Source organism: Theropithecus gelada, chromosome 14 (assembly GCF_003255815.1).
Source record: "Theropithecus gelada isolate Dixy chromosome 14, Tgel_1.0, whole genome shotgun sequence".
Taxonomy (NCBI): Eukaryota; Metazoa; Chordata; class Mammalia; order Primates; family Cercopithecidae; genus Theropithecus; species Theropithecus gelada.
In genome coordinates, this window is record NC_037682.1 from 99,194,138 (window position 1) to 99,210,903 (window position 16,766).

The window sequence follows — 16,766 nt, forward strand, 5'->3', positions numbered from 1 at the left end:
CTCTCCGAGCAAAAGAAACCTACTTCCTCTGAAACTCTGAAGATGCAGGAAAAAAGGAAGAATACCAGAAAGGGTAAATAACGTGAAGAAATATAAATGAAGGTTGAGAGCTTAAAACAAATAATAACATATAATAATAATACAATAAAAGGCAGAGGGGTTAAATGTTATTAATGAAGTCTTACATTGTCAGGAAGGGGTAATCATGCCAATTTAAGGTAGATTATAATGTCAGAGATATATGTTGTCATGTCTAGGGTAACCATTTAAAAAACAATAAAATAATATGTAAACAGCAAGCTAACAAAAGAGGAAAAAATGTAATAATAAACTACATTATGGAAATAAGGCTGGCAATGAAAGAGAACTAAGATACACACAATATTTGATAAACAGAAATTAGTATTTCCAGTTCCACAGCTCTCTTAGCCTCAGATAATGCCTTCCTCAATTGTCAAAGTAACATACATTGTTTTGTACGCCCAAGTAGCCCATTCAAAATGGCCAAAAAGCCCAGGAACTAATCTCAGGCTATATGTTAAAATAGGAGAAAGCATCTTCAGCATGACTGATACACAGAGAAGTGAATTAATAGGAGGAAACTTTGTGAGGATTTTTCCAAGTTGGGTTTAAGGAGCTGGGAAATATCGGGAAATTAAGCTAAAAAATAAGACGAGACCATTTTATAAAAATGGTTGAAAAAAATGATTGTTAAAATAATAATTAATCTTTTCTGAGCTCTTACTATGTATAAGACACTATAATAAGTACTTTATTTATTGTCTCATTCATCCTGACAGGCCTGTGAGATAGGCTATTGTCATCATTATTTTACAGTTGAGCAACCTAAGTATTCAGAAATCACTAAAAATGTTTGTTCAAGGTCACGAAAGTAAAAAGAATGTCAAATAGTAGAAGCAGTGGCGTCAGGGAAGAAGAGACTGGCACCAGAGTGTAAACTGGATTAAAATAGAGATAACCTGGGATCAGTTGAAAAGAACACTGTAGTAGTGAAGGGATGTGACACAGGTCAGTAGACTCTTTTAATTCCCTTACCTCGTTGTCTCCAGATACTTGGATGAGATTTTCCATATAAAATCTTATCTTCTATCCTATATCATCTTTCACAGTGCCATAAAAATGATCTCTATCAGGCCATTTACCCCATCAAGGTACTCCCACGTGTTAGACTTTTCTATGACTCTCTAAGTCCCACTCATAACTATGGCATTCAGCCAACAACACACAAATCCAACAAATTATAAATAAATAAATAAATGCCGCCTCCTCCACTAAACCATGAGTTCTACGAAGCAGGGACTGAGTCTTCTCCATCTTGTGCCCAGCTATTTGCTTAATAGCAGTGTGTAACTGATTTTCAATGACTTTTTTTTTTTTTTTTTCAGATAGAGTCTCTCTGTGTCACCCAGGCTGGAGGGCAGTGGCATGATCTCGGCTCACTGCAACCTCTGGGTTCAAGTGATTCTCGTGTCTCAGTCTCCTGAGTAGATGGGATTACAGGCGTGCGCCACCACACCCAGATAACTTTTCTGTTTTTAGTAGAGACGGGGTTTTGCATTGTTGGCCAGGCTGGTCTCAAACTCCTGACTTCAAGTGATCCACTCACTTTGGCCTTCCAAGGTGCTGCGATTACAGGCATTAAGCCACCACAACCAGCCTCAATGACTTATTTTTACTGTGATAAATATATGTAACAAAATTTGCTATTTTAACCATTTTTAAGTGTACAACTCAGTGACATTAAGTACATTCATACTTAATGGTTGTGCAACCATCACTATTATCCCTCTCCAGAATTTTTTCATCATCCCAAACTGACTCTCTGTATCAATTAAATCATAACAACTCCTATGCCTCCCTCCCACAGCCTCTGGTAAAAACTATTCCACTTTTTGTCTATGAATTTAACTATTCTAAGTAGTTCTTATAAGTAGAATGATATAATATTTGTCCTTTTGTGTCTGGTTTATTTCACTTAGCATAATATCCTCAAGGTTCATCCATGTTGTAGCATGTGTCAGAATTTCCTTCCTAAGGCTTGATAATATTCCCTTATAGGTATATACCATAATTTGCTTATCTATTCATCCATCAACAAACATGTGAGTTGTTTCCACCTTTTTGTTGTTGTGAATAATGCTGCTATGAACATATGTGTCTAAACATCTGTTCAGGTCTCTGCTTTCAATTCTTTTGGGTATATACCTAGAAGTGGAATTGCTGAATCATATGGTAATTCTATGTTCAATTTTTTGAGGAACCAGTGTACTGTTTTCCACAGTGGCTGATCCATTTTACATTCCCACCAGCAATGCACAAGAGTTCCAATTTCTCCACATCCTTGCCAACACTTGTTATTTTCTATGCTTCCGATAATAGCCATCCTAATGTGTGTGAAGTGGTATCTCATTATGGCTTTGATTTGCATTCCCTAATGATTAGTGATGCTGAGTATCTTTTCATGTGCTCGTTGGCCATTTGTATATCTTCTTTGGAAAAATGTCTATTTAAGTCCTTGGTCTGTTTTTTAATTGTTTTGTTATTGTTGTATTTTTGTTGCTCTTTATATATTGTGGATATTAATTCCTTATCAGATATACCAAGTTGCAAATATATTCTCCCATTTTGTGGACTGCCTTTTCACTCTGCAGATAGTGTTGTCTGATGTACAAGTTTTTAATTCTGATGAAGTCCAATTTATCTATTTTTTGTTTTGGTGCCTGTGCTTTTAGTTATCATATCCAAGAAATCACTGCCAAATACAATGTCATGAAGCTTTTCTCCTATTTTCTTCTTAGAATTTTATAGTTTTAGTTCTTCTATATAAGTCTTTGATCCACTTTGAGGTTTTTTTTGCATATGGTGTAACGTAAGGATCCAACTTCACTCCTTTCCATGTGGTCAATAAATTATTTTTTAAATAAATGACAATAGATATGGAGAGAAAGTTGTACATGACAGATTTCTAAAACGTTTATATAGAACTTCATACAGGGGAGGGTATCCAACATATATCTGCAATTGCAAAAAATGGATATAGATATATTTGTGTACATTATTGTCTTTTATAACTCGAAAATAAGTCATAGTAATAAGTTATAATACAACAACTGAGTTGTAGCTGAAGCCACCAACGTGTGCCAAACATTTCTTCCAAATGAAGTGGATTTTTAAATTTACTGGTATAGCTCCTCCTTTCAAGCCTTTCTCTATTTGCAATAATGCCTCTAAGTGTACTGAAGCCTAGTGGCTTTTGCTGTAAAGAACCTAATATTGTTTGCTGCAGCCCAGCAGAATCTCTTGGTTACTATTAAAAGTAAAGAGACTACTGACACAGACAGTTTTCTGATTTGTTTTGATTTGTTTTGAACTCAGTTAAGGTCATAAGGTCTACTGAAACTGCTGGTGACCCATAATGTGAGCTATAAAGCTATTGCTTAGATCAGGGGAACGACTGCTGACACCCAAGAAAAATAAGTGGGCTTTTGTTCTTTAAAGAAAAAAAGAAAATATTAAATATTATTTATTTTAAAACTAAGAACATACTAAAAGAGTCAACATACTACTACCAGCTAAAAAAGACAGAGTTCTGGAAAAAAAAGAATAGGAAAGGAAGAAAAACAGAATGGGAAAGAAGCAACACTCACATGTCAGGGATAAAACTATGGGTTGAGAAAGAAGAGCTGAGAAAGAAATAGAGAAGGGACTCAGAGTCTGAGGAGAGAGAATACTCAAGAGGACTGGAGCTGATGATCTCAAAGTCTCTTCCAGCGAAAATTCTGTGACTCTGGGTTTGAAGGAAGGCATTTAGAAGTGAATGAGACTTGGGGTAGGAAAGGGGCAAAAGCATGCAGCCATAAAAGCATAGAGTCCCATCCGCTCTCTGTTTAAGTAGAAGATACTTAAACGGTCGCCCATCTTCATTCTGCATGCGCTCTTACAAAGAGGGCAAACTGACAAGAAAAGAGAATGGAAAGAACTGAAAAGCTAAAACAGGGTCCAAAATCAGCAAAATTCATGAACTCTTCCTGCTGCTTTAGCTACAAGTTCTTAAGAGAAAGAAAGACCATACTTACTGCTGTTGCAAAGTGATGAATAACAGCAATGGAGATGCAGGCATCACAAGACCCACTGCGGACTGGTACTGCCAATGCATCACAGACAAAAGCCTGAAATTGCCTCTCTCTACAAATGTCCACAAGGTTTTGGCTACGATCACAACCAACCTGTAACAGAGAAGGAATTCCATAACATTTTGTTTACATTTCACATGAAGTTAAGAACTTTGAACTTATTCCATACCTTAAAGTCATTAGACAGATCTCATATTCATTGTGAAATGGTCTGAGACCATGATATTATCAGTTCTTACAGCCAGTACAAAATCAGAATATATAATTGTACAGGGCAGGATTTATTACCTTAACAGATACCAACCAGAACTCCAATTAGTGAAACAAAATGACTAGAATAAAAATGATGGTGGTGGAAATGGGAGGCCCAAATATACACCTAATTGATGATCATTCAGAATCTGGATGTTTCTGTAATATCACACATTTAAAACTGGAAAGTATCCCACAAACATAGTCCTTTGGGGGGAGCTGCAAATAAGATGTTCTCAGATATCTCTCATTACCATATATACTATATTGTGATGACCCAGGTAGCAGAAGGATGGGCAATTTTTTTTCTGCTTCTATATACTTTACAACATGGATTACTTTTACAATCAGAAAATAAAATCCCAAAACAAACAAAAAAAATTAATTTTTTTTTTTTTTTTGAGACAGAGTTTCGCTCTTGTTGTCCAGGCTGGAGTGCAATGGCGTAATCTCAGCTCACGGCAACCTCCACCTCCTGGGTTCAAGCGATTCTCCTACCTCAGCCTCCCAGGTATCTGGGATTACAGGCATGAGCCAACATGCCTGGCTAATTTTGTGTTTTTAGTAGAGATGGGGTTTCTCCATGTTGGTCAGGTTGGTCTCAACTCCCAACCTCAGGTGATCTGCCTGCCTCAGCCTCCCAAAGTGCTGGGATTACAGGCGTGAGCCACCGCGCCCAGTCAATTTTTTTTTTTAAGCTACTCTTTTTCTGCTAAATGCCAAAAACTTTTCAAGAATAAAGTGCTGAATTCAAAATTTATAAAATGATATTTAATTAAATCTTTTCATATACCCGAACAATCCTATAGGACTGATGGCATGGCGGGCAGCTAGCAACATGCTTTTCTCTCCCTCAACAGGTAAGACCTAGCATGCCTTATGCATGCATCTGGTTCTGTGAGAAGTGTTTAGGAGCTGGGATTTCCCATCTTCTTCCTCTCTAGTTTTGTTGTTGTACACAGTTTTGCTGCTTAGTTCTAAGAATATCATATATGTATGTAATATATAGACACACACACAAATACACATTTTGCAATGTGCCCACATAAATTGGGGAATAAGTGGGAGGGGCTTAAGACTTTTTTTTAAGGTTTCTTTTTTGGAGACAGGGTCTCACTCTATTACCTAAGCTCGAGTGCAGTGGTGCAATCACAGCCCATGGCAGCCTCCACCTCCCAAGCCCACGTGATCCTCTTGCCTCAGCTTTCCAAGTAGCTGGGGCTATAGGTACATACCACCATGCCTAGCATTTGTTTTATTTTTTGTAGAGATGGGGTTTTGCCATGTTGCCTAGGCTGGCCTCAGATTCCTGGGCTCAAGTCACCACCCATCTTGGCCTCCCAAAGTGCTGGGATTATAGGCATGAGCCACTGCACCAGGCCACAAGAAATGTTAAGTCACTGATTAATAATTATTCCTGGAAAATTTTTTCTTAACCCAAATTCTATAATAGAGAAAAGAATTATACAAGCAGATTTAGTCAAACAGAAGTGGCCACCTAAAGTGCATATTTACTCATTTAATTTTTTGATATAATGAGCACTGATCCTAGGGTTCCCTCAGCCCTTCTGAGAATAAACAATATGAATGCTCATATCAAAACATGCTAGAATAACTGGCCAGCCATGTGTAGAAGATTGAAACTGTACACCTTCCTTACACTATATATAAAAATCAACACAAGACTGATTAAATGTAAAACCTAAAACTACAAAAACTCCGGAAGATAACCTAGGAAATACCATTCTGGACACAGGCTCTGGCAAAGATTTCATTACAAAGACAACAAAACAACTGCCACAAAAACAAAAATTGACAAATGGGACCTAATTAAACTAAAGAATTTCTGCACAGCAAAAGCAACTATCAACAGACTGAACAGACAACCTACAGGATGGGAGAAAATATTTGCAATCTATGTATCTGACAAAGGTCTAATATGAAGAATCTATAAGGAACGAAAACAAATTAACACGCAAAAATGAAACGGCCCCATTAAGAACAGAGCAAAAGACAAGAACAGATACTTTACAAAAGACATACACATGGCCGACAAGCATATGAAAAAAAAGCTCAACATCACTAATCATTAGAGAAATGTAAATCAAAACCACAATGAGATATCATCTCAGACCAGTCAGAATGGCTATTTTTAAAAAGTCAAAAAATAACATGCTGGTGAGGTTGCAGAGAAAAGAGAATTCTTATACACTGCTAGTGGGAATAGGTTCGCCCACTGTGGAAAGCAGTCTGGCGATTTCTCAAAGAACTTAAAAGAGAATTACCATTCAACCCAGCAATTCCATTATTGGGTATATATCCAAAGGAATATAAATTGTTCTACCATAAAGACATATGCACTCATATGTTCACTGCAGCACTATTCACAATAGTAATGACATGGAATCAACCTAGACTGGGTAAACAAATGTGTTACACACCATGGAATACTATACAACCATAAAAAAGAATGAGATCATGTCTTTTGCTGCATGCAACATGGATGGAGCTGGAGGTCATTACCCTAAGCAAACTGATGTAGGTACAGAAAACCAAATACTGCACGTTTTCAGGTATAAGTAAGAGCTAAATGGACATGGACACAAAGAAGGGAACAACAGACACCAGGGCCTACTTAAGAGTCAAAGGAGGGAGGGGGGTGAGGATTAAAAAACTACCTATCAGGTACTATGCTTACTACCTGGGTGATGAAATAATCTGTACACTGAATCCCTGTGACATGCAATTTACCTATATAACAAACCTGCACATGTACCCTTGAACCTAAAATAAAAGTCAAAAAAATTTTTAATCTGGCTTTTAGACGACCAAGTATATACAGATTTTAGGCAGGCTTTTAAAATTTTCATGAGTATGCAGTGAAGAATGTAATATTGTCTCTGATACTAAGTAGTGACATTCAATTTACCAAAAAAAGTAGTATTTTTATAAAAGTTCCTTAAAATGCTATGTTATTAATTCCCTAGAAGAAGAAAAAGATCTTAAAATGAAACATTACATTACAGAGTTTATGTTACAAATGCACAATAAAAGAATGCAAATAAAAAATTCTTACTGAGTGAAATCACATTGCCATGCTAGTCACACTTAATGAGTTTGCTCAATTTGTAATTGGTATTAAAGAGCTTCTATATTTTATCCTGGAGCTGCTTTAATTTTAAAGTGAAATAAAATATATCAAGCTAGAGGAAAAGTACAGCAATTTATCTTTAATGTATTTTAAGATAAAAAGTACTAAGGGCTTATTAATAACAATAGTGACATGAATCCCAATGAATTGCTCCCTTTACCTGTGTAAGATACATGCCTGGATTATTACTTATTATTTATTTTCATTCATATTCTATGCCATCAGCCAACAATCACAATATCAAGATGACAATACTACTCAAATAATCTGAACATTATATTTTGGTGCTTGCCTCCTTTTTTGTTACATTTAAATTCAGTTCATAGAACTGGAAGTTTCAAGTATGCCCAACTCTGACAGATAGCCATACCTTGCTAGAAGTCAACAGAAAGAAATCAAACCTGCCTATTAAAAAAAAAAAAAAATTCTCAGGGATAGGGCGTGGTAGTTATTCAGAGGAGGAAAGTTATTACCTGAGAACTACAGATAAGACAAAACATGGAGAACAGCAGCCAAACAAAATAAGAGAACATTTCTCTCTCCTTGCCCGGCTCTTACGGCTATTTGTACACAGCACTCCTTTTCACCAACAAGAAAGAGCAAGGCCAATTTTAGCAATAAAGCACCAGGTCTGATATAGATTCCCCACTGACCAACGACCTGACTCATGCCTGGCTTAGTACTTTCATCTTTTACTTTTTTTGCCTGTCTTTCATATATTATAGTCATATAGTCACTATTTTTTTCTCCTCTTCCCTTTTTCCATTTTAAAATTTTTTAAACCAAGAATAGTAAAGTGTTTGAAAAATCTCCCCAATAATGTTGCATCATGTCAACAGGACAGAAAATGGCTTGATAAAAACCCACATATATTTAAGGACTTGTGTAAAGCTACATATTTCTGTGTGATGGGTGAAGATCAATGACATTAAAACATATACTGGGCTTAAAATGTATACTTTTTTTTTTTTTTTTTTGGAGACATGGTCTCACTCTGTCATCCAGGCTGGAGTACAGTGGCACGAACACAGCTCACTGTAGCCTTGGCCTCCTGGAGTCAAATGATCCTCCTACCTCAGCCTCCTGAGTAGCTGAGACTACAGGTGCATGCCATCATGCCTGGCTAATTTTAAAATTTCTTTGTAAAGTCAAGGTCTCACCATGTTGCTCAAGCTTGTCTCCAACTCCTGGTCTCAGGCAGTCTTCCTACCTCGGCCTCTCAAAGTGCTAGGATTACAGGTACGAGCCATGGTACGCAGCCTATACTTTTATATAATTTTAAAAATCCTCAACAAACATTAAATATGTAATTGTGGAAGTACAAGTAAACATAAAAAAAAATTCAACCTGATAAGCAAAGGTGCAAACTAAAACAAGGTTCCATTTTTCTTCCATTAAACTATCAAAAATATTTTAAAACTAAAATATATCATGGCAATGTCAGTATGATAGAACTTCCTCTCATATAAAATACAAATTGGCTCAACCATATAAAAGAGCAATTAGGCAAACCATTTTTTAAGGAAGAAAATAATGTTTATAACTTTTGACCCAATAATTACCTTTCTAAAAATTTATCCTAAGAAAACAATTCAAAATAGGGAAAACACTAACCAGGCTAATAACTGCCTTTTCCTGAGTACACATATAGATTAAAGCAGATTCTTTGTAGCAATGCACTTAATCCACATAACACACTTTGAGTTAGGTACTATTTTCACCACACTGCAGATGAGAAAACTTCGTCTCAAAGAAAATAAGTAATTTGCTCAAAGTTGAACGTTGTTAAATGGTGAAACAAAAATTTAAAGCCTGGTATTTGTCATTCCAAAATCCATGTTCTTCCTTCTTGTCACATTGACTCTCAATATACATGTTCATTATGGTGCTATTTAGAATACTTCCAAACAGAACACAACCAAATTTCCAGTAACTTCTACCTAATAGAATATTAATAAAGTCCAAGTCTTTTCAATAAATGGTGTTAGGGAAACTGAATATTCACATGCAGAAGAATGAAATTAAATGCTTATCTCACACCATCTACAAAAATCAACTCAAAATGGATGAAAGGCTTATATGTAAGACCCAAAATTATGAAACTACTAGAAGAAAACATACAAGAAAAGCTCCATGATCTTGGCTTGGGCAATAATTTTTTGGATATGACCCCAAAAACAAAGTTAACTAAAGCAAAAATAGACGGATTAGATCAAACTAAAAAGCTTTAACTTGAGGAAACAATCATCAGAGGAAAGAGACAACCTACAGAATGGGAGAAAATATTTGCAAACTATACATCTGACAAGGAATTAATATCCAAAATATATCAACAGGCTGGGCACAGAGGCTCACACCTGTGATCCCAACACTTTGCCAGACAAAGGTGGGTGAATCACTTAAGCCCAGGCCTAGATCACTTGAGACCAGCCTGGGCAACATGGCAAAACCCTGTCTCTACAAAAAATACAAAAATTAGCTGAGTGTGGTGGTGTGTGCCTGTAGTCCCAGCTACTAGAGGCTAAGGTGGGAGGAGCAATTGAGCCCGCAAGGTCAAGGAGGCTGTGAGCTGTAGTCATACCACTGCACTCCAGCCTAGGCAACAGAGCAAGACCTTGTCTCAAAAACAAAACAAAACAAAACAAAACCAAAACCAAAAACAAAAATATATAAAGAACTCAAACAACTCTATTGCAAGAAAACAAATAATCTGATTTAAAAATGAGCAAAGGTCCTGAATATGTATTTCTTTAAAAAAGACATACAAATGGCCAAGTACATGAAACAATGCTCAATATCACTAACCATCATGAAAATGCAAATTAAAACAATGAGATATTACCTCACACTTGTTTCTGGCCATCATCAAAGAGACAAAGGACAACAAATAGTGTTGAGGATGTGGGGAAAAGGGAACCCTGGCACACTGTTGGTGGGAATGTAAATTAGGACAGCCACTAGGGAAAAGAGTATGGAAGCTTCACCAAAAAATTAAAAATACAACTACCATATGATCCAGCAATCCCACTGCTAAGTATATATCCAAAGGAAATGAAATCAGTAGGTCAAAGAGATATCTGCACTCCCATGTTTACTGCAACATTATATACAATAGCCAAGATATAGAATCAATCTAAATATTCATCAATGGATGAATACAGTAAACATGGTATATATACACAATGGAATACTATTTGGCTACAACAAAGAAGAAAATCCTGCCATTTATAACAATATGGATAAACCTGGAGGACATTAGGTTAAGTGAAATAAGCCAGACACAGAAGGCAAGTATTACATGATCTCACTCATACTTGGAATCCAAAAATGTTGACCTCACAGAACTAGAGTAGAACAATAGCTACCAGGGAGGGAGACAGCTGAGGGGTGGGAAGCTGGGGAGATGATGATCAAAAGATATAAAATTTCAGTTAGGAGGAATAAATTCTGGAGATCTACTGTACAACATGGTGACTGTAGTTAACAACAACGTATTGTATTCTTGAAAAATGCTAAGAGAATGGATGGTAAATGTTCTCCCCACAAAATGGTAACTTTGTGAGGTAATATATATGTTAATTTGCTAAATTTTGTCAATCCACAATGTATACATACTTCAAAACATCATATCATATACAATAAATACACATAATTTCATCTGTCCTTTAAAAATATTTTTAATAACTTGAATTTAAAAATAAAATAGAGAAAAAATACTGTATTATAAAATTCAGAAACATTTTAAGATTATATATCAGAATGGAAATAAGACAAATGAGTTATCAAATTATATGCACATTCATTACTATATAAAACATTAATAGGAAAAACACAAGAAGGATACTCATCACAATAAGGCAATAGGATTAGGCAAATACCTCTTTTTATCAATTTTCTGAATGATGGTTATTTATATATGTATGTATTTTTAGACTCAGCGTCTCACTCTGTCACCCAGGCTGAAGTGCAGTGTGCGATTATGTTCACTGCAGCCTTGAACTCCTGCCTCAAGTCTCCTGGGTAGCTGGGACTACAGGCGTACACCACCATGCCTGGCTACGTTTTTTGTTTTTTAGGAGATGTGATCTTGATATGTTGCCCAGGCTGGTCTTGAATTTTTGGCCTCAAGTGATCCTCCCTCATCACTGGGATTATAGGCATAAGCCACTGTACCCTGCTGGTTATATTTTTTGTTTTGTTTTGTTTTTTGAGATGGAGTCTTGCTCTTGTCGCCCAGGCTGGAGTGCAATGGCGGGATCTCGGCTCCCTGCAACCTCCGCCTCCCAGGCTCAAGTGATTCTCCTGCCTCAGCCTCCCGAGTAGCTAGGATTAGAGGCCTGCATCACCATTCCTGGCTAATTTTGTATTTTTAGTAGAGATGGGTTTCTCCATGTTGGTCAGGCTGGTCTTGAACTCCCAACCTCAGGCGATCTGCCCACCTTGGCCTCCCAAAGTGTTGGGATTACAGGCATAAGCCATTGTGCCCGGCCTATTATTTTTACTTTTAAAAATATACAACATTTAAAAAACTATTAAGAAAATATGCAACTGTAGGAAAATTAGACTGGTGATATACAATTTAAACTGCAAAGAAATAAACAGAGGCAATAAAGTACAGTGAAAAGAGCATACTACAGGTTGAATATCCCTTATTTCAAATGCTTGGGACCAGAACTGTTTTAGATTTCAGAATTTTTTGGATTTTGGAATATCTGCAGAATACATACCGGCTGAGAGTCCCTAATCTGAAAATCCAAAATCTGAAATCCTCCAATGAACATTTCCTTTGAGTGTCATGTTGCTACTCAAAAAGGTTCAGATTTTGTAGAATTTAAGATTTCAAATTTTCATATTAGGCATGCTCAACCTGTAAACTCTGAATTTGAATTCTGGTTTCAGCAATAACTAGCTGAATAACCTAGGAGAGCTACTTACTATCTCAAAGCCTCTGTTTCCTAATCTAAAAAATAAAGAGAAAAATACCTATTTATCAGGGTTAATATGAGAATCAAATGAAATGATCTATACTAAATATTTAATTAACCATTGAAGTGCTATGTAAATGTTAGTTATTAAAACATATGGAATAAGGAGTGCCCTGGATTCTACATAAAAAGAGAAATCTAGATCCTAGATCTAGGTAATTTTATCCTGTGGTAAGTCCCACCCATTTTGAGGTTGTAACATGCCTTCAAGGCTGACAAACACAGCACTGTATATATTTTGGTTTTCATGTAAGAAGCTGAAGGTAAATTCACAGGTTTGCTCCTCACCATTGAACAAACCATTAATTAGTAAGCTTCCACCACATGCCAAGTACTGTATGCCTGGAAATCAGGCAATGCAGTAAGCTCCGGGGAACAACAGACAGGAAAGAATTATGTACAGACTGCTGCTGATAAACTGAGTGAATATACTTATGATTTTCTAATCCTTCCAAATATATTCCCTCTGGAATCAGCTGCAGATTGTGTTCGTTTCCTGAACACAATTTGAATTATATATTTGAATTATTCAAATTATTCAAAAAATAATTCAAGAAATCATTCTTCTCAATTGTAACAGAATGTTATCACTATGACTAAATCAGTGTATTTGACTTCAACCTAGTTTCACTGTCATGAATCATACCTGACTAGATAAAACCATGGATTATCAACAAGGAAGTGCAAAAGCAGAGCCTACTGAGAAATATTTTTGGACGTATCTTTAGATTAAAACACTAGAAAATATCACCTTGTTTTGAACTGTGGTTAGCTGTGATTTTAAGTGACACATCAAAGATCTATTTCCTCTTCAACATGAACAAAATTAATTCACTAGGCCTTATTCTTTATAAATTAAAATTTAATTGTAAACAGGGTAACAATATATGAATATCATTGTCTTATCTTGATGAAACTCTATTCTTTTATCCACCTGCTAATGTACAAACTCTACATTTCCTAAGCTGTAATACAACCAGCCCTCCATATCTATGAGTTCCACATCCAGGGATTCAAGTAACTACAGACTTTTTTCTTGTCATTAGTCCCTAAGCAATACTGTCTAACAACTATTTACATAGCATTTACATTGTATTACATATCATAAGTAATCTACAGACAATTTTAAATATACAGGAGGATGTGCATAGGTTATTTGCAAATACTACATAATTTTGTATCAGAGACTTGAGCTTCTACAGATTTTGGTATCCACAGGGCCCTGGAAATAATTCCCCACAGATACCAAGGGACTAATATACTTTTTTCAATGTATTGTTTGTACTTCCTCGGAAGAATCCTAGGTGACTGTAACCAGAGGCATTTGAGGTGTATGGCCCTACAAAGAACAGCCACTGCTGCTCATGTAGGGGTGATAAAAATGTAATCTCTTAGAAGAATGATATATCACTTTTCTCTTTTATGCTACATTTTTTATGATCATTAAATATGCATTTTATTTATTATTTGATTTGGCTTCAATTTTATATACCAAGGGACAATTGTAGTAACTTTTTTCATGTAGGTGTACAATATCTAGGATGGAGTAAAAATAAAGATAAGAAGTGATCTGACATACCCCAATAACCCAGGAATGTTGGCTGCGCTCTCTTCTTTTTTCTTACTCCCTTACTCTCATCCTAAATCCCCTAATCTAGAGAAAGGGAAGCTCCAGTCCTCACAGAGCAAGGGTTAAAATAAGATTACTTACAACAATACACCAAAACAAGAACATCCTACTTCTTAGCACAGCGGGAAAAAAAAAATGGCTCATAGAAAAAAAAAATGATAGCAACTGAAAACAGACACTCTGGAATCAGACAGTCTAGCCCTTGCAACCTTGGTCAAGTTTTTAATCTATTTGAGCCTTAGTTTCCTCAACAGTAAGATGCCAATAAATAGAAATGTTTTTCTACTATGAGTGAAGTTTGGAGTAGAAGACATAGGTTCAATTTCCAGTTACGTCCCCTAATTATATGACACCAGGAAATTAACATGATGACTGTGAGCCCCAATTTCTTCATTTGCAAAAGATGGATGAAAATATCAGCTTTATCTTCTTCATACTTAGGGGCATCCAAGTCAAAAAAAGATTTCTATAAAAATCCTTTCTACTCTGTAAAGAGTTTTACAGCTATAAGATAGTTTTACTGATAAAATAATAGTGGTAGAAAGCAAAAACTAATGGGAAAAAAAATGTATATAATGATGGTGTGCCCATAAATTCCTAGAGGAATAAGAAAGAATGAGGCAGTGTTCATTAATATTCAATCTATTGGTTATAATTTTCTGGCAATGATCTAAAAAAACAGCATTATATCATGAGGAAGAAAGATATGATAACCACTGCAAATTAAGCAAAAAGAAAGTCAAAAGCAACATTACTTGCCATATATAACTCCTTATTGACGCCAAGATACTTTCCATTACCACATCCAATATCGGCCACTATCGAACCACTTGGCAAAGCCTTCAAAAACTCCACAATGTGCGGCCAAGGGGTATGTCTCGTGCTGCTGAAGTGTCCAGCAATCTCTTCATAAACTTGATGGACGTACTCTTGCTCCAGCCGTGAGGCTTCTTTATCACTCTCTGGAAATGAGGGAGGAGCCTCTTTCCTCTGGCTGTCACAGACCAAAGGGTAACCTTAATGAAAAACAAAGCAATACACACCTTTCCTTTTTATCAGAATCACTCATACGGTATCAAGTTTTCGTAAATGAAAAAAAAATCAGTGCAAATTTGGTGGGTAGATAGACTCCGATTTATCCGTTAAAAGGAAAAGTTCTTCCCTAATAAGTCTAATATAAAAAGAATGGGGAAAATCCATTTACAACAATACATGACTACAATTCTGCATCTGCCTTAGTGATTATGCCTATTTAATCTCTAGATTAAATACAGTTATATATAGATTTAATTTTGAGATTAAAAGTCCTCTTATTCAGAAAAGCATCTTAATAGGTCTGGCCTAACTGGGAAAAATTTAGCTAAAGTAACCTTGGTAGGTAAAGGAGATAGGAGTTATGGGCACCGTAGAGCTCTCAGAAGAACAAGACCTGGAGGCAAAGTGTCATTTGGTAATAACCACAAGCATTTACTGAACACCATTTGAAGCGGTTTTTAAGCATTGCCTCAATTCTCACAGTAATGCAATGAGATAGGTACCATGACATCCACTTACAGATGACAAAACTGAAGCACAAAGAAGCTAAGACCATTCCTAAAGACAGAGATACTAAGTCATACAGCCACGAATTGAACCCAGGCAGTGTAGACTCCAGAGCCCACATTCTCAATGACTACACTATGTTGCTTGCTTCAGTAGAATAAGCAAATCCCAGGGAGAACACCACCAAGCAGAGCTGATGACAGAGGAAATTTAGAATACATTGTCTCAAATTAATTTTGAAGTTGTTCCCTATTCTCTGTAATAATGTCTAACACTCACTTTAAATCTTTGCTTGTTCCATGCTATAGTAAGAACAGAGGTTCTTCAAAAAATTAGAAATAGGGGACTACCCACCTGCAGGCCCCCTCTCATGTAGAACCCACTTCAGGTTCAATCCCCCCTTGTATTAGAGCTGTTCTGTCACTCAATAAAACCCTTCTCTGCCTTGCTCAAAAAAAATAAAAAATAAGTACTATCTTATAAACCAGTAATCCCAGTATGGGTTATATAGCCAAAGAAAATGAAATTAGTGTGTCAGAAAGACATCTGCACTCACATGTTTACTGCAACATTACTCACAACAGCCAAGGCATGGACTCAAAGTGCCTATCAGTGAATGAATGGAAAAAGAAAATATGGTACATATACACAACAGAATACTATTCTGCCACAAACAGAAGGAAATCTTGCCATTCACAACACGGATAAACCTGGAGGATATTATGTTAAGTGAAATAAGTCATACAGAGAAGACAAATACTACACAATCTCACTCATACATGGAATCTAAAAAAAGCTGATCTCACAGAATAGAGAGTGGTAGAATGGTGGTTACCAGGGGCTGGGGCATTTGGGGGTGGGAGCTGGGAAGATGCTAATAAAAGGATACAAAATTTCAGTTAGATAGAATAAGTCCCAGGGATCTAGTGTAAAACATGGTGACTACAGTTAATAATAATATATTGTATTCTTGAAAATCACTATGAGAATACCTTGTGTTTTTTTTGTTTTTTTTTTTTGAGACAGAGTCTCGCTCTGTCACCCAGGCTGGA

At 36.2% G+C, this 16,766-nt stretch overlaps 1 protein-coding gene across 2 annotated transcripts in view; it reads right to left on the reverse strand.

Annotated features, from left to right (window-relative positions):
* ALKBH8 (alkB homolog 8, tRNA methyltransferase) overlaps positions 1–16,766 on the reverse strand; it is a 66,867-nt gene that overhangs the window by 4,114 nt on the left and 45,987 nt on the right. For both annotated transcript variants that reach the window (XM_025356717.1, XM_025356716.1), the window contains exons 10-11: positions 14,932–15,188; positions 4,098–4,247 (exon numbers count right to left, since the gene is read on the reverse strand). In XM_025356717.1, coding sequence (XP_025212502.1) covers positions 4,098–4,247; positions 14,932–15,188 — 407 coding nt within the window. The remainder of the gene's footprint in view (positions 1–4,097; positions 4,248–14,931; positions 15,189–16,766) is intronic.